Source organism: Parasteatoda tepidariorum, unplaced genomic scaffold (assembly GCF_982258835.1).
Source record: "Parasteatoda tepidariorum strain Cologne lab strain unplaced genomic scaffold, Ptep-v5.0 scaffold_199, whole genome shotgun sequence".
In the NCBI taxonomy this organism is placed as follows: Eukaryota; Metazoa; Arthropoda; class Arachnida; order Araneae; family Theridiidae; genus Parasteatoda; species Parasteatoda tepidariorum.
In genome coordinates this window covers 1-21,198 of record NW_028257558.1, presented here as the reverse complement: position 1 = coordinate 21,198, position 21,198 = coordinate 1, and the positions used below count along the sequence as shown (strand labels likewise).

Below are 21,198 nucleotides of genomic sequence, written 5' to 3'. Positions count from 1 at the left end.
CACAATCATTTTATTATTTGGAAATATACCTGTGCGCAGGCGCATATTATCATCAGTTTCTGGTTTTAAATCGACCAACAGGTAACCAAAGGGTTTCGAAGTTGCGTCTTGATACACTTCTTGGAAAAATTTCACTTTTGTTGGATAAAGTTGTCTGCCTAAATGTGTGATTTGACTTTGATCACGTGGGTTTTTGAAAAGAATTAGATAATGAGCATTTAGAGATATTTCTCTCATTTCTTTACCTTTATGGAATATATTCTGTACGATAAAAATGACGGAGACATTACGATGATGACTATGTTTAGTAAATAAATGCGTCAATTTGGAATTACTTCCTAATTCAGACATGAGATCATCGAGAATAATTAATGCATTTGAAATAGTATTTAAATCAGAAGGAACGCCCTCATGAAATGTCACATTCGGTATTGTTTCAAACATAGCTTGATACGCTCCATAACACCAAATAACCGATTTTGGAAAAGGTTCAATAATTTTAGATTCAATTATTTTTTTGCAGAGCTGGCTTTTTCCACATCCTGTTGGACCAGCCAAAATGCACGTGAACGAATGCCTAAGTTTAGGGAACTCCATAATTTATAGAAAAGAATTAATAAACGAGAATATTTATTAAAAATAAATAACTCAAATAACGGTATGTAAAGAAAAACACAAAATAAAATATCACAGCGTTTTAAAACATTAAAATTTTATTGTTTGAAAGCAAAACTTACACCAAATTTCTTTTTCACAAATTGATACATGACGAAATCATTTTTTCGATTTACATTGAGATTTTTTATAATAGATAACATAGATATGTCGCGACAACGATTATAAATGAAAAAAATACAATAGGCTCCACATACGTTAGATGTGAGTGATTGAAAAGATACAGAATTCCAACATACATTAGAAATATTAAATAATTTATAAACATTAAGTCCATAGAAATCTGGAGAATGGCCATAGGAATCGAAAAATTCCAGTGTTTTTCCTTCAGTCATGTACAGAGCTAACCAATGCGATCCTGGTAAAGTTGATTCATCAGTGTTGACGATAATAGCTTCATTTTCTTGCAATAAGGGTGTTGTATCTCTCGAGTAAACACCTCTAAATCTAAACGCTGTTGTAGGATCTTTTGATAAAATTTCGTATATCTTCTTTCCATCCATTGTTTAATTTCCAAAATCGTATATAATGTCACGTGCTTTGTTAATTTCTATGACGTTTTCAAATTCTGCGAACACAATAACGCACACTGTTTTTTCTAAAGGTTGCTCAAATTTCATTTCAACTCGTAAATTACTGTGCTTTATTAAATTGAAATGATCGCCATCACATAAATCAGGTGATAAGTCAAAAGCATATAGAGTGTAACCATCACAAAATTCTTCTCTGGAAATAAAGTTACCTTTATCACTTCTCATATGCTCAGTGCTCATGAATAAATTTTGATAAGCTCTTATATATTGTTTTTGTGAAAAGTTGAGTTCCAATGGATTATGGGGAACTGGTTGACCATCTACGTAAACGGCGATAAAATTTAAATTGAAATGTTTAAAATCAAAAGGATTTTTTTCAAATGTTCCATGAAATGCATCATTTTCGACACATCCTATGATAATTCGTTTAGGAATTTGTCCCACAAATACATTGTCTTGCACAAATGACATGTTACCTTTAGGAATGGAATATACTTTACAGAGAACTCGATTGATAGGATATTTTGCAGTATCTTTTTCTAATGCTTTTGCGTGTCCTAGAATGACTCCAGGACTTACACGTACTTTTCTAACTAAAAGCGAAATTCTATCCAATACAACTTTATATCCCGACTTTCCTATTAGACAAAACTCGGGTTTACTACGATTTAATTTAATTTTTATATCAACCATGTTTAATAACAATCTGTTTTGATGAAACAAATCACTATGAATACAACCAATCATGTCCACAGTTGCACTTAACTTGAAATAATCTGATCTTTTTTTAAGACCATCGTTTGAATCTTTATAATAAAGTTCGGCCGTCAATTGGGAGGTTTTACTGTCATAACCATGGTTTAAAAGTGTTTCAATGTAAGATCGATAAGGATAAGTATTGCTAGAATTAGATATGATGCGGTCGTTTAAAGAAACATCCACTTGAGAAAATAAGGAGTGTAAAAATAAATTTACTGGACCAATTTTATCATCAGCTGTTAAATTGGTATTATCGTTTTTTAAAATTTTTGCTTGTACGTGAAGCTGAGTTTGGCTTAGATCAATAAATTCATCACCAGAACCTGATATATGAAATTCAACGGGTCCGCCATCAAACACGTTCGATAACGGGTGAAATTCAACCCACTGTCCACTTTGTATAACTGTTTGCGTGCCGGGCATTTGAAACAATTCCAGTTCAGACTTCACACATTCCGGGGAACCTTTTAAAAGAAACGTCATGATGAGTCGAAAATATCACGTCCTCTCACTTTCTGTTTCTTTGATGAAATGATCTTTTTCTTAGTCTTGCGTTTTCTTTTATAGCGTCCACTGCCAATCATTGACTGTATTTTGCCAAGTGCTTTATTGGCCAGATTTTTACCCGACTCTTTTGCTCTATTTTTGGCTGATGTTTTCAAATCTTGGCCTGCTAGTACATCGGACATAACACGTGATCCTGTGACTAATGCTTCTTTTCCAACAGTTTTTGACCCGCGAACAATGTATGGTAGGGCTGCTCTAAATAGACGTCTAAATATGCCGCCCAGACCATAACCTTTTTGATACGACACACCGCGGTAATAAGGTAAACCGTTTCCCGCTTGGGAAGCATAATGGTCCTCCAACTTCTTGGAACAGCAAACATAAGGTACTTTCATCTTGACTGCTTATCTTGAAATGAAGACTTTTTAAAAAAACACTCATTATTTATAGTATTTGTCGCATTCGGAAATGCAGCACAACCATCACTTTACCTCTTTCAAACGGAACAAAATCTCCTGAATTCAGTCTGAGTTCGATTTGAATTGTTTGAAATGAATGTCTCGTTAAGGGTAAGTACTGAGGTCTATCATAATACTGACTGATAGTTTCACCATCATGTCCTTTTATTCGGACGATCCGCAGTAAAGGAGCTTGTGTATCTCCGACAATTTGGGGTGAAATAAGATCTGTGTACACATAGAAAACTGAAAAATTAGACCACGCGTCAGCCACAAAATCGCTTTTCTGGTTACCCGTAATGACTGCATCTCGTTGAAATCCTAATAATTCACCTAACTTCTCTAAATGAAGACTACTACCTTGAACGGCGTTAATTTTTACTCGTTTCGTAGCTTTATTGTAATTTATTGTAAACCGACTTGGATTTTTAGGTAAAGCAAGTTGTATAGATGATACGATATCGAACATTGATTCATAACACCCCACATCAATTGTTTGCTTAACAGTCGATGCGATATTACCATTACTAATCGTGTATCGAAAATAATTATTAGTTTCATTAACGTTCAGCCAAGAATGCGGATAGATGATTTCAGATAGGCCTACTTCCCATACACCTCTTAAATCCACTGGTATAGGTAATTGAGTTTTGAAATGAGAGATTTTGTTATCAGGAAAGAACCGTGTAGAGCTATCAGAAGGTAACGTCACGTAGAAAGACATTTTTAAAAATGAATCTTTAACGAATACGCTTCACTATTTATACTTTATGAACATCCGTCACCCAATCATTAAACTTATCCGAATAACCTAGAAATTTAACAAAATATTGTATCTTACCATTTATTTTTTTCTTCTTAATTATTTTTTCAACTGGATAAAATCCAGAATCGACTACTTTTTGTAATTCTTCTGCATAAAAGGTACCTTCGATTGATTCATTTATTAAATCTTTCAATTTATAAACTATAGGATTTCGTGGGATTATTTTATCTATAACAAATAGTTCACGTGTCCAATTATTTTCATATCCTTTTTCAAATGTAAGTTTTGATTTACTAATGCGCACAGTGTCGCCTATTTGAAAAATAGGCTTATCATTGTTCACCTTATCACTGTATAAATTATTCCATACTTCTTTTTGATTATCGATATGCACAGAGGCTGGTTCCATTTTTATACTTCTGTGTTTGGTATGATTATAACTGTACACTAACTTTGAAATGACGCCAATATATTTTTTCGTGTTAAATTCTGTAAAGTATTTCCACATCTTCATTTTTAAAGTGCGATTAAATCTCTCAATTATACTTGATTTAGTTTCATTATTTGTTGTAAAAAAATGAACTCCTATTCTTTTAAGATATTGCTGCATAAGTTTATTTGTAAATTCCGTACCTTTGTCTGACTGTAAATTTTCTGGTTTTCTTTCTCTAAAAATAGTTTTTAAAGCTGGTAATACATTTTTGGCTGATTTATCTTTCAAAGGAACAGCCCATGCAAATTTTGAGAAACAATCGATGCACGTTAATAAATATTTATATCCATTATTGAATTTTGCTAAAGATTGCATGTCTACTAAATCAATTTGAAATTGTTCATCTATACCTCCAACAATCACTCGATTCCGTTTAAATATCTTTTTTACTGGTTTGTGCAAAGTATAAGAATCTTTAGTCTCTAACCATTTCTTAACGTCACTTTTCTTCACTTTACCTTTCACAGAATTATAAATAGCATTTACACCTCCAAAACTTCCTGGGTTTTCAGGTTTCGTATAAACTGATGAAAGTAAATGATCCATAATCTATTTAAAAATATTTTTAGAAATTATTATTTTTTTTCTTCTAATAACAGTTTATTCCTAACAGTTAAAATTATCACTCATAAAGATTGTTAAAAATAATGGTATGCAATAATTTTAATAAAATTAAATAGTAATGCCTATATAAGTATTAAATATTTTTTCCCTTTTTTAAAATGAAACCTGAAAAAAAAAGTATTATTCTGAAAAAGAAAATTCATGCCTGCTGAAATAGAAAACATTTTCTCCTCTGGAAGGGAAAGTTTCACACACAATTTTTTAACAAATACCTAATAACAACAACAAAATGTGTGAACGTTATTAAATACATTTTATTTTCAAAGATAATAATAATAATAAAAACTTAACTATTTAAATTTCGAAAGAGCAAAAATCCTTCCTTGCTGCAGCAATACATAGATCCAGACGGATGACTTTTAAATATTGTTCACTCAGATAGTCAATCAATGGAACACATTCCGGATAGATCCTGTTTTCACACAGTTCTTTTTCAAAATCACGAACTAGCCCTACAACGTTTAAAAACATGCAGGACTCGTTAAAATCCTTGACGGACACTAGTTCATCAATTTCAATATCCTCGTCCCCCACTCTCATAGGTGGTTGGAGACCTTTCTTCGCACCTATATGTTTGTATAAGACGAGTGTCAAACAGTTATTGAGGTCCCGTTCAACTTCTTCGTAGCGGCTGCTGTTCGGCTTTTCCAAAGGTATCTTCCTTTTGGAAACCATTTTAAAGGTCTCCAAGAGATCCCTAGACTTAAACTTTAGGGTTAGGTAGCTGGATATCACTTCCTCTTGGACATTTTTAATGGCGTTCCACTGGGCGAAGCTAATGTCTAGGGGGAACTTGTACAGTCGTCCGCTTCTACACTTGTGTTCGTGAGTGAGCGTGTACTTGCCGTCATCAGCCATGAGCAAATAAAACTCCCTCTTATCGTATTCATTTATCGCCTCAAGAGCTAGGTTAATTTCAACGATGTCGAAAATGGAGGTGGGTGGGCCATGTTGAAAACACACAGTGAACTGTTCCGGCTTAAGAGTGAGCCCCACTGTTGATGGATAATAGTCATCTCCGTAGCGATTAAACTTTCGAATATGAATAGCTGTCTTTTCCTTGAAGGTGCTGGTCAAAACAAAGTAGTTGTCGCCAATTGGGTAGTAGTGTTCGGGATAGCAGCCCTCTTGAAACAAACCTTTTCTCTTTGGTTCAGCCTAATAAAATAAAATGAAAATATTTTTTTTTGAGTCACCAAGAAAAAACAAACAAGCAAAACGCTATTAATATTTAGACGTTAACTACATTATTTAAAACATACTATTTCTAAGCAATTTGATTATTAATATCTAAAGTAAAGTTTAAGAGTAAAATATAAGGGTTAGTTTCGAATAGGTGTGTTAAAAACATATAGTAAATAAATTTAAAAAATTATGTTAAGCCTGGAAAATTTATTAACATTAAATAAAATATTATTACGCATGAACAGTCATAAAACAAGGGTGAAGAAAAATAATAAGTACTTACTTGAATTTCAACGTGCTTTCTTTTTAATGAAGAATTGGCTGCCATGACTATCAAAAGACTGTAAAACTACACTTAAGAAATAAATATTAACAATTTTCTCTAAGTAACTACACACGCTAGAGCAAAGGAACTTGTGATATACGATAGGCAAATTATTACCAACACAGTATTAATCGTTGCCAACACCGGAAATATAACTCTAACAGCCAATCAGAAAAATATCAAACAGTCACATGCTTAACTATTTACCAGTGCAAGTGAAAGGAACTGAATTCAACACACACGTCATCGACCAAGATCTAGCTTGTTATATCTTATCAGAATGACTCGCTCTGTAATCAGTAGTTGTGTTATCACACAAAACACGTCAAATCTTAGCACGTGTATAGTCAGTACCGTTGCCATCCTGAGAAAGTAATAATAACATTAAGAGGGGCAGAAATAATTATTTAATAACTGTCAAAGGTTAAGTGAAAAATATATCGATGAAACTGTAGGATGATATCGATATCAAATCCTTTTCATTTATACACGTGTTCAGAATACAAAAGTTTAACTTATTAACACATATCTAACCAAGCATTCGTGGGTCAGTGGTTATGATATCCAACTACTGACCCGCGAAGGCTTTTTGGTTGGCGTGAGTTCGATCCTCAGCCTTAATTATATTTAATAGATAATAATAAAACAGATTTAAATATTAAAATAGATTTAAAGTTATTTTATTTCTAACATTCCCACACAGATGGCGCCACTAGAGTTAAAGCATGTGTAGGATATTTATTATGCAATAAAAGATGACGTCATAACTTCATAATATACAATATCTCCCCAAATAACAAAGTTTCTAAGTGTTGCCATCCTTAAAAAACTAATATTAAAAATAATAAGTGTTGCCACCCTCAAGAAACTAATAAATTAAATAATATTTAAAAAAACGAAACTAAATTAAAAACAGAAACCGAAACTAAAAATATATTAGGCTTAAGAAAAAAAGAAATAAGCTCCCCATGACGCTGCAGACGAAGTTTCGATTTTCAGGCGGGCAGAAATAAGCAAGCGGGCAGAAATAAGCAACTTCCGGTTTATATGCGGGCAGAAATAAGCAACTTCCGGTTGGGCAGAAATAAGTTCCGCCGCACCAAAACCTCTGCTTACTACTAATGTACTACGATATTTTTCCTTTTCATAATATTTTTCGTATTTAATTGTTAAAAATGTTGTTTAAAAATCCCATGACACTTTCTTTTCGAACTATATTTAGTGTAGTTCTTAGTTCCACATAGTTTCCTAACTTAAAAGATTTTAATCTATTTGAAAATCGAGACAGAAACAAACGTACTTCCTTCTTCTATGACTCTCCACACGCTTATGGTGAAAGCATGTGAGGTGTTGCCATAGGTAGAGAGTTCTGCTCTACCCCACCAGCAGCCCATTTCGATCGCAATTGTAGATAAACAAAAGGTTTTTGCACCCAGTTATGACACCCGTTTATCCAAAGATAAACCGAAACAGGTTAAAAAATATTTTTATTTAATAATTATTTATTTATTTCCATTTTTATTTATTTTAGTAACGGTCGAATTTTCGAAAAAAAAATTTTTATTTGATAAAGTACGTTCTTGAGACTGATTTCACAATTTAAAATCAAATTAACACACACACACACATTCACAATTTAAAATTAAATTAATAAATATCAAATTATTTAGTATAATTTAGACCCTCAAATCATTAAAATTGCTTCCTTATTTGTAACAAGCCGATCACTAAATCAAAAGTTAATAAAATGTTTTTTTTATTTTTTTAATTTATATTGCGCAATGTACAGTCCGCAAAAAAAAAGAGATATCACCCTGAATAACTTTCGTTCTAATGATCAGATTTTCAAGAACTAAGTGTCAATCTTAATGGTTCCTGGGGGTGACCTCAAATATGCTAATTAATTAGTGCTAACTATTAATTAAGTTACGAAGTCAGACACAAAAACGTACTTTCTCTGAATAAACATATATTTTTTTTACATATTTGGAATCTAGACACTTGAATTAGGGGGGTAGACAAAATTTTAAAAAAATTGGATCGTAAATTGGGTAGCAATAAAGGTTTATATATATGGCGATAGTCCAGAAAACCGCCAAAAAAGTCGCTTCGCAAATAAATATTTTAAGATAACCCATTGACTAATTCAAAAGAGGAATGATTAACTTTACAAGGTTGCTAGGCAACCAAAATCTGACAGCAAAAAAACTGAAATAAAGTTCTGTGATTGCTTGGAGAGGTTTCTTTAATTGTTAATAGAAAATATCTCGAAGTTTCTAGGCAATAGACAATTTTTAAGCTGATTTCTGTCCAAAAAGCAAAAAAAAAAAAATTTAAACCCCCTTTGAAAAGAAAATTTGAATCGATTTATAAATTATTTATTATGTTCTAAGATTTTAGAATTTAAACACATGAACTTTTTATCTGATATTATTTAGATTATGTTGTTTTTGCTATATTTATTCGAGAATTTTATGCTAAAATCAAATTAACATAACTTATTATAGCTATATACAAAATTTTAGGGATTATCATTTTTACAGCTTTAATCGAGTCTTCTAGGCAAGAAAGTTTGAAGGGAGAAAAAGTGCTTGAAAAATAAAATGTAGATTGTATAGTAATTCTAAAGCACATTCACAGAGTTTTCTAAAATTTACGATATTTCTTTTGTCTATAACTCAAGGAATTGCTGAATGTTTAGTGGCATTTTAAAAGCATTGAAATATGTTATGTTTAAGAATAAGATATTGAAATAATATGTTGCATATTGTATGAATAATTGTATGAATAATTGTTTAAAAAATCGCTTCATTCTGCTAGATATTTAGGTTGCATTGTTTTCTTTGGATAAAGAAGATTAGAAAATAGCATCCTCATGTTTCGATACATTCTGAAACTTGCGTTCGCAAATTCACCATAAAGTGTCGCGCAGCAAATTCTTCAATTACGATAAGCTACATTTACCACCAAATACTGCTACTATGATTATTTTTGTTTCCTTATACAGGGGGATTCTAAAAAGATGGGCAAAATTTCAGGAAGTGATAGTACTCATTTATAATCCAGTGAGGAATTCCAGAAATGGTACTGGAAAAATCAAAAGAAATTTCGAAGATACATTTACATTGGCCAAAAATTTGGAAAAAAGAGGAAGGTTAAATCAAAAGAAAAAGAAATAAATTACTTTTTTGCATTAGAAAAAGAACAAAAATTTAAAGAGATTGAAAGAGCTGGAAAAAAAAAGTTAAAGCAGAAAGTATGACGAAGAGAAAAAGAATACTTAAAAAGATTTTAAAAAAAGCTTAAAAAATATGGGGAAAAGAGTAAACAAAAAAGTGATCTAATTATAATAATAATAAAAACATCATCGGATTACACAATGATAAACGCTCATAATTTAGAACGGACTATTAAACTGTGAGAAAAAAATGAAAAAAGTTTTTCTTAATTATGTATTCAAACATATTTTACTTTCCATTCCATAACTGAAAAAAAGTAACATTTTCCACGTTAACTGTGGTTTTATGTTGTAATTCCAAGAAAAATCTTGTTTTTAGACATTTGTGTGGCCTATTATGGATTACTAACGAGCATCAAACATTCTCAAAATTAATTGTTCATTCACTGAGAAATTTAGTGTTTATTCACTAGTAAGAACTGCTCCTTCACTTGGTCATCTTACTACTTATTATTTAAACCACCAAAAGGTGAAAACAATATTCTGTAAGTTATCAAATTTTTTTTACGTAATTTGCATTTAACAAAAAATACGTCGTCACTATCATTTAGCTAAAATTACAAATTTTGAAATTTTAATGATTTTTTTTAAAGGTAAGCTAAGCTTAAGTGTTCCTTCACTGGTTAGTTTACCCTATAAGATGTTGAGAAATTTGCGATGTTGTGAGAGATGCTTAAAAACGTTGACTGCGCATTTTTATTAATATTTATTAAATATATATTCAAGAAATTGATAAATATTTTATTCCAAATTTATTCATACGTATGTATATTATTGCAATTGTATCAGTTATTGAGGAAAAAAAATAATCACATTAAAAAAGCACAATCTGTTGTATAATCATATTCAATCAGAAGCATGCTGTTATAAAACTCAACATTCGTTGAATAAAATGTTTTTTATTCAATAAAATGTTTTATTCAAATTTCCTTACTAAATTGCAAATTGATTTTTAGACGACTAAAAAAGAAACATCGTATTTTGTAGTTTAAAAAAAAAATAAAAATAAAAAGATTAACAAACGATTATTAGCGAAAAAAATATGAACGAAATTTTACGCAACGCGCGCGAAATCAAGTTCCTTGCAAGTTTATCACAATTTAATATTAATCGCCCCATTTAATTATTTCTTTATTGTCACCAAATTATTTTTTTTAAATAATTAATTTTAATTTTTCTCAGCTTCTAATAAATAAAAACAGTTGAAACTTTTGATTTTTCATTTGAAAAATACGATGATACGAAATTTGATGTAGTATGGTATAAAAAAATTCATACCTTATAATTCAAAATTTTTTCATCCTCAATTTAATTAAATAATAAAAAATAATTAATTATTATTAAAAATTGTTTTTTTCATGAAATTATATTTGGGTAAATGATTTTTATGACAGGGTGAAATTTTCTTTGAATTGCTTTATTAGTTTTAAAAATATGACTAAAAACGTAAAAAGTGAAATTAACATTAAGGGGTACGAACTTTGGATCGCTCTCCTGACCAAACTATGGGGACCATATTTCCCAGATTGCGGCTACCCCCTATATTTTGAAGGTTAAGAATCCAAATATGTAAGAAAAAATATATGTTTATTCAGAGAAAGTACGTTTTTGTGTCTGGTTTCGTAACTTAATTAATAGTTAGCACTAATTAATTAGCCTATTTGAGGTCACCCCCAAGAACCATTAAGATTAACACTTAGTTCGTGAAAATCCGATCATTAGAACGAAAGTTATTCAGGGTGATATCTTTTTTATTTTGCGGACTGTACTCCTTATAAAGTAAACTGCGTTTAATATCCCTTTTTTGTTCCATTTATTAATTTATTTCTCAAAAAATCAAAAAGTTTCATTTTATAACAATTAAAATTTTTGTTTTTATTTATAAAACTTCTTTCATTTTTAAAAGGTTTATTTTCAGCAAGATTCCTGACATCTGTTATTCAAACAAAAAGCAAAATACAGAATACATACAGAGTATATGGTATTGCTTTCAATTAGTTTGAATTATTCACCATCGTTAACTAAAACATTTGTTTAAAAAGGAAGAAATATATTAAAATAAAAGCGCCCAAATTTGGAACGTAATTAGCTAATAATAAAGCTCAATGCACATTAGGTTAGAAAATAATAACAAAAAATGAATAATTCACTTATGAATAATTTTTTGACCAGAAAGAAGGTCGAAATAATTGCATTTCCTGCCTTAAACGCTGTAATTTTTGCAGACAATAATTTGTACAGTAGACATTCACTTGTACAGTTTTTTGTGACGTTCTCCTACATGTATATGTTGATAATACGATACTGTTCCTTTATAAGGACCACATTAATTTTACTTCTCAATTTAGCAAAAGAGCGCTAACCGTGACCTCTAGAAGACATTAAATGCACAGTATAATTACATTTTTGGCGTAATTCAATGAAATATCGCCAGTGTGGTTCTTATAAACGATAAGTACCGATAACGTTATCTTGCATATTTTTTCTTGATGTGATATTTCGAAATGTGAAATGTATGTTTTATATTTTAAACTTTCCTCTTTCCGTGTTCTATAAATATAAATGCAATTGTAGCATTTCAATTGCAGCAACTTCTTGAACGATGTTTAAATTTTCAAAGCTACTAAAATAAATACTTCTTGTGATTGATGATTATAAGAGTTAATTAAAATTTTGTATTTGAAAATAGACATGTAACTGACGGAAAGTGGGATTTTGTAATTGAAGTCTTTAATTTCATATAATATTTCGAATATGAGTATTAATAAGGAATGAATAAAATTTATTAATAAAGAAATTAAACTTTAAAAATTCTGTTTTTTTCATAGCTGTATAAGTTACGATTCGTCAGCACTTAATCTAAAAATGTGTATCTGCAAAGTGTAAAAAAATATGTCCATATTTTTTATAAAAATATTGCTTATAAATTTAACTTTCAAACATTGTACAACTAATAAAATATCGTTTTTATAAGAGATAAAATCAACAACATTGAATTTCCGGAATAAGACAACACCATGAATAGTTTGGGATAAGAGGGTGATATCTTGTTCAAAATGAATACAGTTTCAGGTGTAAACTACCACTTGGTATTTCCAACACTTATGCTATTTTTTTAAGGTTATTAGACATTGCCCGTTATATATCCACCAATTCTCAGTTGAATTTTGTTGCACATCTCAGTATTCACAGTTTAGTTTAGTTCTCGGGTTTGTTCCTTGCGTTTTTAACATGAAGTAGTTTTATTAAAAAAATATGTAAATGTTTAAAATCTTTTTTTCTTAAGTCTTATTAAAAACTATATTGTTAAGAAAATATACAGTAAAATACTGTAAATTTTGAAAGTAAGTTTTAATACATTCGTGACTGATAATTAGAAACAAAAGTTTTGCATACTTTAACTTTAGAGGGCAATATCCTTACTGTTCCTGTTATATTTAAAATTTAAAAAAAAATCTTAATTATTTTTCTTCTACAAGAGCATAAACACTGATGTAATAATTAATAATTTATAAATTGGAATTTTTTAAAATTTATTATTTAATCTTACCATTAAAGCCCTGACATTTATTGCTAATTTTGTTTGCCAATGCAGTTTTTAAATCAATAAAACTGTAAAGAACTAAATTTCATAAGCAATATTTCTATCTTATATGACTGCAGGTGTGTGTTGTTTTCATTCATCATTAGTAATAAAAGCCTAAATCTTTATTCAATGCATAAAAATAAGAATTGCAATATTTCGATAACGGTTAATACAACACAAAAAATTCTATTTCCATGCTCTTTATATGTTATTCAACATAAAAGACAAATACGATCGCAAAAGTATAAAAAAATATTATTAGACTGTACACTTGTTAACAAAAAAGAAATCAAAACTCTTCATGTGTACAAATCTCCACTTTCCATATTTATTTTCAATATGTTTTATATTTTACGTTTATTGGTGTACACTGTACTGATATCGAATCAAACTATTATGAAGTATATGTACTGAATTTACCATCTTGATGGATCTCAGATTTCAGTTATTCTCTCATGTGTAGCAATAAAATGATAAAACCTATGTTTTATGTTATGATTTTACTTCACTAACGCGAAGATAACCATACCATTAGAAACACTCTACATAGGATTAGCCTAAAAAATTCATTCAGTTTCAAAGAATTGTCTATTTACAAGAACAGCGACTGCATTTTCATAATTTAATTTAAGACTTAACCCTTTGACTCATTTTTAAAAAAAAATATTTTTCATACTTTTTTAAATATTTTAAATTAATTTAGGTCACAATAAAGTCCTCCATGTTCCCTTAACAAATCAACACCTCTGGGGGTACTGGATTGGAGATCGATCGTTCTCTGATTCAGGTCAAAATTACGATCTGTTGATGAATGAATGCATGCATGAATGGGTCCGCCCTATAAACGGGTTTGACGTATGGTGTGATAGAAGTCGAATTCTTGGCCATAGATGGCGCCACTGGAAAAACAAGAACAATCGTACCCCCTCTGCCTAAACAGGCACATGTCAAGAACAACAACAGGTCACAATAAATGAAAAATAATATATTTAGCATTTTAATAATTTATGGTTAGGAGATACAGCATGAAACACCGGTGTCTTTTTCTGCCACATAGGTAAAACTACCAAACATGGCCAAACAATAATTTTTCAAACTTGCAGTTATTTAGATATAAGAGAAACAGTTATTCCTCATGGAAATTTCTTTAACTTACAAAATCAATTATTGATAAATTTTTGAACATGAATGAGGAAAAATTCAAACTACTTTTTTTGGAATTTTAAATTTTAGTGCAAATGTAGTTTTAGTAATCTAACACTTTTAGTAGACAGTATTAGTAGAAAAATAATTTATTTAGCATTTTAATAATTTATGGTTAGGAAATACAGCATGAAACACCGGTGTCTTTTTCTGCTACATAGGTAAAACTACCAAACATGGCCAAACAATAATTTTTCAAACTTGCAGTTATTTAGATATAAGAGAAACAGTTATTCCTCATGGAAATTTCTTTAACTTACAAAATCAATTATTGATAAATTTTTGAACATGAATGAGGAAAAATTCAAACTACTTTTTTTGGAATTTTAAATTTTAGTGCAAATGTAGTTTTAGTAATCTAACACTTTTAGTAGACAGTATTAGTAGAAAAATAATTTATTTAGCATTTTAATAATTTATGGTTAGGAAATACAGCATGAAACACCGGTGTCTTTTTCTGCTACATAGGTAAAACTACCAAACATGGCCAAACAATAATTTTTCAAACTTGCAGTTATTTAGATATAAGAGAAACAGTTATTCCTCATGGAAATTTCTTTAACTTACAAAATCAATTATTGATAAATTTTTGAACATGAATGAGGAAAAATTCAAACTACTTTTTTTGGAATTTTAAATTTTAGTGCAAATGTAGTTTTAGTAATCTAACACTTTTAGTAGACAGTATTAGTAGAAAAATAATTTATTTAGCATTTTAATAATTTATGGTTAGGAAATACAGCATGAAACACCGGTGTCTTTTTCTGCTACATAGGTAAAACTACCAAACATGGCCAAACAATAATTTTTCAAACTTGCAGTTATTTAGATATAAGAGAAACAGTTATTCCTCATGGAAATTTCTTTAACTTACAAAATCAATTATTGATAAATTTTTGAACATGAATGAGGAAAAATTCAAACTACTTTTTTTGGAATTTTAAATTTTAGTGCAAATGTAGTTTTAGTAATCTAACACTTTTAGTAGACAGTATTAGTAGAAAAATAATTTATTTAGCATTTTAATAATTTATGGTTAGGAAATACAGCATGAAACACCGGTGTCTTTTTCTGCTACATAGGTAAAACTACCAAACATGGCCAAACAATAATTTTTCAAACTTGCAGTTATTTAGATATAAGAGAAACAGTTATTCCTCACGGAAATTTCTTTAACTTACAAAATCAATTATTGATAATTTTTTGAACATGAATGAAACAAAATTCAAACTACTCTTTTTGGATTTTTAAATTTCAGTACAAATGTAGTGTCAATAATCTAACACTTTTTAGTAGACAGTATTAGTAGTAGTAATCTAACATACTTTTAGATTTTCTATAATTATAAAGTACCAAAATGTATTTTTGCTTGTAAATAGAGCGTCAGAAAAAAATATATAAAAAGGACATCGGTGTTTAATCTGCGTCAAAAGGTTGAGAGGTAAAGGAACATAAAATAGTACATTTTTAACATCACATTTCTCAAAAGTGAAAAATAATTGCTTTCATATGCGGGGTTGGTCAATAATTAAAGACAAATTCACTCATTATTTTTTAGGGAGGACAAAACACCTCTCATGTGAGCAATATTCCGTGTGCTGAAATACAAATTCACTGAAAATCTTACGTAAGGAAAACAGAATCCTTGCAACAATAAAGACAAATTTCTTAAAAATTGCAAACCTAAATAACATAAAATTCCAGATATTATCAAATTTGTGCTTCCTCAGTACGAATTAGTGTTATATATCGATAATTTGGAGAAGTAACGAAAGCAATTTATTTTAATTTAAACACAAATTGTCTTTACAATGTTTGCTTTTCAAAAATGTATAGCCTTTATAGTTAGGATGTTTGCATTTGTGATCTTCACCATTTAAAATAAAATCCAGCCTGTCATCGTCTTTAGATAGATTACATTGCATAATAAATTATTTTTTACATTGATACAAATACCTGATCAATGCACAAATAATTAGGGTGTGGAAATTTCGAATCTAAAATTAAGATTTGATCTAAAAGCTGAAGATTTTTTTTCCAAATTATATTTTCAGTTTAGTTTATTTTTTTGCCTTAATGTACAAGTTTTTAAAGAACGTATAGGTTTATATACATACATATAACTTGTCGTTCGAAAATAATACTTAGACAAAAAAACATAACCTTATTGTATCCCATCATAAACTTAAACGTATTTTCATCTTCCTACCACTCCCTACGTACCAGAGCAGTGAGGTATACTTAGTATTCACTAGTGTTTAAGAAAAATCTTGGTTATTAATATATTATTGAAAGAGAAATTAATTGCATATTGGATAACAGTGACGCAAAACCATCATGCAATCGAAAAAAAAATTATCAGGCAATAGAAAAAAAATTTACAGGAGTAGTATACACCGTTGTATAAGCGGCGGAAGTGACGTCATCATAGAAAGTCAACCGGAGCTTATTTCTGCCCCAACCGAAAGTGGCTTATTTCTGCCCGACTACAACCGGAAGTTGTTTATTTCTGCCCACCTACAAACCGGAAGTTGCTTATTTCTGCCCACCTACAAACCGGAAGTTGTCTATTTCTGCCCGTTTGCCTATTTCTGCCCACCTGAAAATCGAAACTTCGTCTGCAGCGTCATGGGGAGCTTATTTCTTTTTTTCTTAAGCCTAATATATTTTTAGTTTCGGTTTCTGTTTTTAATTTAGTTTCGTTTTTTTAAATATTATTTAATTTATTAGTTTATTGAGGGTGGCAACACTTATTATTTTAATATTAGTTTTTAAGGATGGCAACACTTAGAAACTTTGTTATTTGGGGAGATATTGTATATTATGAAGTAATGATGTCATCTTTTATTACATAACACATAAATGATATCATGCTTTTGATCTAGTGGCGCCATCTATGTGGGAATAAAATGACTTTAAATCTATTTTAATATTTAAATCTGTTTTAATATTATTTATTAAATATAATTAAGACTGAGGATCGAACTCGCGCCATTAAAAAGCATTCGTGGGTCAGTAGTTGGATATCATAACCACTGACCCACGAATGCTTGGTTAGATATGTGTTAATAAGTTTAACTTTTGTATTCTGAACACGTGTATAAATAAAAACTGTTTGATATCGATATCTTAATACAGTTTCATCGATATTCACTTAACCTTTGATAGTTATTAAATAATTATTTCTGCTCCCTCTTAATGTTATTATAGCTTTCTCTGGATGGCCACGGTACTGACCATACACATGTTAAGATTTGACGTGTTTTTGTGTGATAACACAACTACTGGTTACAGAGCGAGTCATTCTGATAACATATAACAAGCTAGATCTTGGGCTATGACGCATGTGTTGAATTCAGTTCCTTTCACTTGCGCTGGTAAATAGTTAAGCATGTGACAGTTTAACATTTTTCTAATTGGTTGTTAGAGTTATACTTTCATGATTTGGCAACTAGAAGGATAGAGTGACTTAATTTCCCCTACCACCCTCTTATATTAGTATTTCACTTGTTCTTCTGTTGTGTCTCGATTAAGTTTTTGAAAAGTTTTTCAATTAACCATTTCGTTATGGACGGTTATTTAAAGAGAAAACATGCTGAAACTGAAGTAAGTACTATTGATTTCTTAGTAAATTACTATGCTTTTAAATTTATTGTTAATAGAATTGTTTTATTTTAACTTCTAGCACTAATTCGTTTTTAGGCAGAGCATGTGACAAAACTTAGTTAACTTTAAAAATTTTATAACTACGTTATTTTTATTATATTGATGATAAATAGTATATTGATAATGTTAAATAGTATTATTTCTAAAACTACTGAGATGCGTTAATCTGTATCTTTAATTAACTAAGATAAAGTAAATTGTTTTGTACATTTTAATTAATTATTTTTATTTTGTTAATAATAAAAATTACTCATCTTCTTAGTTACAAATTAGGAATAGTTATTATTTTTCTTCATTGCGTAATCTAAATGAAGTTAATATTTCTTAAATTAACTTTCTATTTGTTAAAATTTATTAAGTATGTCTACTGTGAATATTAAAAGTATTAGAATTAAAGGTATATTAATTTTAAATTAATAAATATTAGTTTATACGATTAGGTATTTTTATCCCTATCGTTTGGATTTTCGGCTATCAATGTTGTCATTTTTGAACCCAGAAGACAATGGAACTCCTAGATCTTGAGACAATACATGTGTTCGAAGTGGACTTTGTGAGTACCCATGTTATATGAGGAGGAAGACTACGAAAACCTCTTACCCTTTTCTGAAATATTAGAAAATCTCCCTCAGTTATAAAAATATTTTCTAAAAACTAGAGCATTTTGTTAAAAAGAATAAATAACGACATATTTATATTATCAATTATATATTAAATTTCCTTAAAATTTCAAATGAATTATTTTAAATCTAAGAAACATGTAATGGGAATTTTTGCCGCTTTAAATTCAATTATATTAAAAACATGTAATGGGAATTTATCGTTTTATTACGTCGTTTTATTCAGTTGTTACAATATACGATTCATTTATTACAATATTATTACAATTACGTCGTTTTATTCATTTATTTCATCGTTTTATTCGTTTTATTACAATTTAATATTATAATAATGCAAATAACTTACTTTATTTTCAAATTAGGAGGTAATGTTAAACTAACTATAGCCTTTCTATTTGAAAGTATATATTTAAATGATACTGATTACAGAACTTGAACATGTTATCTATTTCTCACAAAATTTTACAAAGATAATGTCTGTCCGGGACGTTTGGGGCTTATCCACGTTTTATCAATTAGTCATAATAACATAGTGCTTCATATACTTGTTATAGAACGTGGGAATAAAATTATTTCTTTGAAAATTGTTAAGAAACATATGATGTATGCTCGCAGAAGTGATTGGGTGAAACTTTGAATATAATGTTATTTATTTTATTAAAATATATTTTGTCTGTATTGATCATTTACACATGTGAAAAAGTTTATATTATCAAGAAAAAATTACACTCTTTAATAATTAATAGAAAAAGTTTCAGAAAAATATATAGAATTTTCTGAAAAACTAGGAGATTTTAGCAAAAACTTAAATATTTTTATAAAACTAACAAATTTTTAACAAAAAAAAGTAAAAATATTTTCTTGAAAGAGAATTTTTTTTTTGTAAAAGCATAAATATTTTCTTGAAAGATCGAAAATTTTTAACAAAAAGTTAAAATTTTTAACAAAAAGTTACAATTTTTTCTTAAAAGATCGAAAATTTTTCCAAGAACATAAATATTTTCCTAAAAGATAGGAAAATTTTTAACAAAAAGTTAAAATATTTTATTAAAAGACAAAATTTTTTTGCAAAAACGTAAATATTTTCTAAAAAGATAGAAAATTTTGTGAAAAAGTTTGAAGTATTTTTATAAAATTAGCAAATTTTTAACAAAATGTTTAAAAGATAGAAGATTTTTTGTAAAAACATAAATATTTTCTCAAAAGATAGAAAATTCTGTTAAAAAGTTTGAAATATTTTTATAAAACAAGTAAATTTTTTTTGCAAAAAGTTAAAATATTTTCTTAAAAGTGAACGTTTCATATTTGTTTTTGTAAAAAGATTTATTTTAGACAGAACTCAGGAGGTAATGACTTTTACTTTGCAAATAAATTCTTAATCGTAGTAATCGAAAGGAGTTATGAACATTATCATAAACATTTTAACTGTGTGTTGTTAATTATTTTTCTTGGTGTCTCAAAATTTTCTTTTTTTTTTATTGTAGGCAGGAAACAGAAAAGGATTCTCAGCTTTAGTCATTGATTTTGAAGGTTTTCAACTTTCATCAGGGGCATACATTGTCAAAGAACTTGCTTTTCATGCTGTAAAAGGTAATTCCATTACCGGAGTGTGTACATTCCAACCACCGTTTCCGTTTGAAGAACTTCCAACACAACAGAAAATGCAATATTCTTGGACAGTCCGAAATATTCATCAAATAGATTGGAACCAAGGAGAATTACCCTACGTTAAATTTCATACTATGTTGACTTTTTTGTGTGATATGTATTCACATATCTATGTGAAAGGACTCGGAAAACGGAAATTTTTAGAAATTCTAACCGGCAGAGTGTTTTACAGTTTGGAAGATTTTGGCTGCCCTAAAGTAGATGAACTGATACCAACTTTTTCATCGTGCACTATACATTCACTAGATTTTAAGCATTGTGCTCTCGTTAAAGCGAAAGCATTTGGACGATTTCTACAAGACCTATAAATAGGACAAGCACTCGGAATTCAGCATAAAGTTGTTCCTGGAAGTAATCTGTATCTTATAAAATTTATAGTAAATCTTATAAATGACTTTTTTGCGAAATAGAAAATCAGCTCCAGTGGGGGGAAATGTATTTTTAAAAACATTAAACGATGCTCAATTACCAGCAAATTTATATGTAAATAGAAAAATTTTATAGTAAAAATAAAATTTTTAAGAAAGCTGTGATGTATGCTCGCAGAAGTGGCGAGGTGAAACTTTGAATAAAAATGTTATTTATTTTATTGAAATATATTTTGTCTTTATTGAGCATTTTCACAGGTGAAAAAGTTTATATTATCAAGAAAAATGTCACCCATTAATAAATAATACAAAAAGTTTCAGAAAAATATCTAGAACTTTTTGAAAAATTAGGAAATTTTTACAAAAACATAAATATTTTCTTAAAAGATAGAAAAATTTTGTTAAAAAGTTTGAAATATTTTTATAAAACTAGCAAATTTTTAACAAAAAGTTAAAATATTTTCTTAAGAGAGAAAATTTTTTGTAAAAACATAAATATTTTCTGAAAAACTAGAAAATTTTGT

At 29.0% G+C, this 21,198-nt stretch overlaps 2 protein-coding genes across 2 annotated transcripts; both read right to left on the bottom strand.

The window, feature by feature from the left end:
• Nucleotides 1-1,181: 1,181 nt before the first annotated feature.
• On the bottom strand, nt 1,182-2,450 carry LOC147800770 (uncharacterized protein F54H12.2-like). Its single transcript, XM_087156466.1, has 2 exons — nt 1,685-2,450; nt 1,182-1,528 (listed from the first exon to the last, which is right to left on the bottom strand). Exons 1-2 carry the CDS (start codon nt 2,448-2,450, stop codon nt 1,182-1,184), a joined length of 1,113 nt encoding a protein of 370 aa, XP_087012592.1.
• A 2,602-nt stretch (nt 2,451-5,052) lies between these two features.
• LOC122273239 (uncharacterized) lies at nt 5,053-6,558 on the bottom strand. The gene is made up of 2 exons (XM_043057309.3): nt 6,284-6,558; nt 5,053-5,973 (listed from the first exon to the last, which is right to left on the bottom strand). Exons 1-2 carry the CDS (start codon nt 6,326-6,328, stop codon nt 5,110-5,112), a joined length of 909 nt encoding a protein of 302 aa, XP_042913243.2. The 5' UTR covers nt 6,329-6,558; the 3' UTR covers nt 5,053-5,109.
• Nucleotides 6,559-21,198: the final 14,640 nt, after the last annotated feature.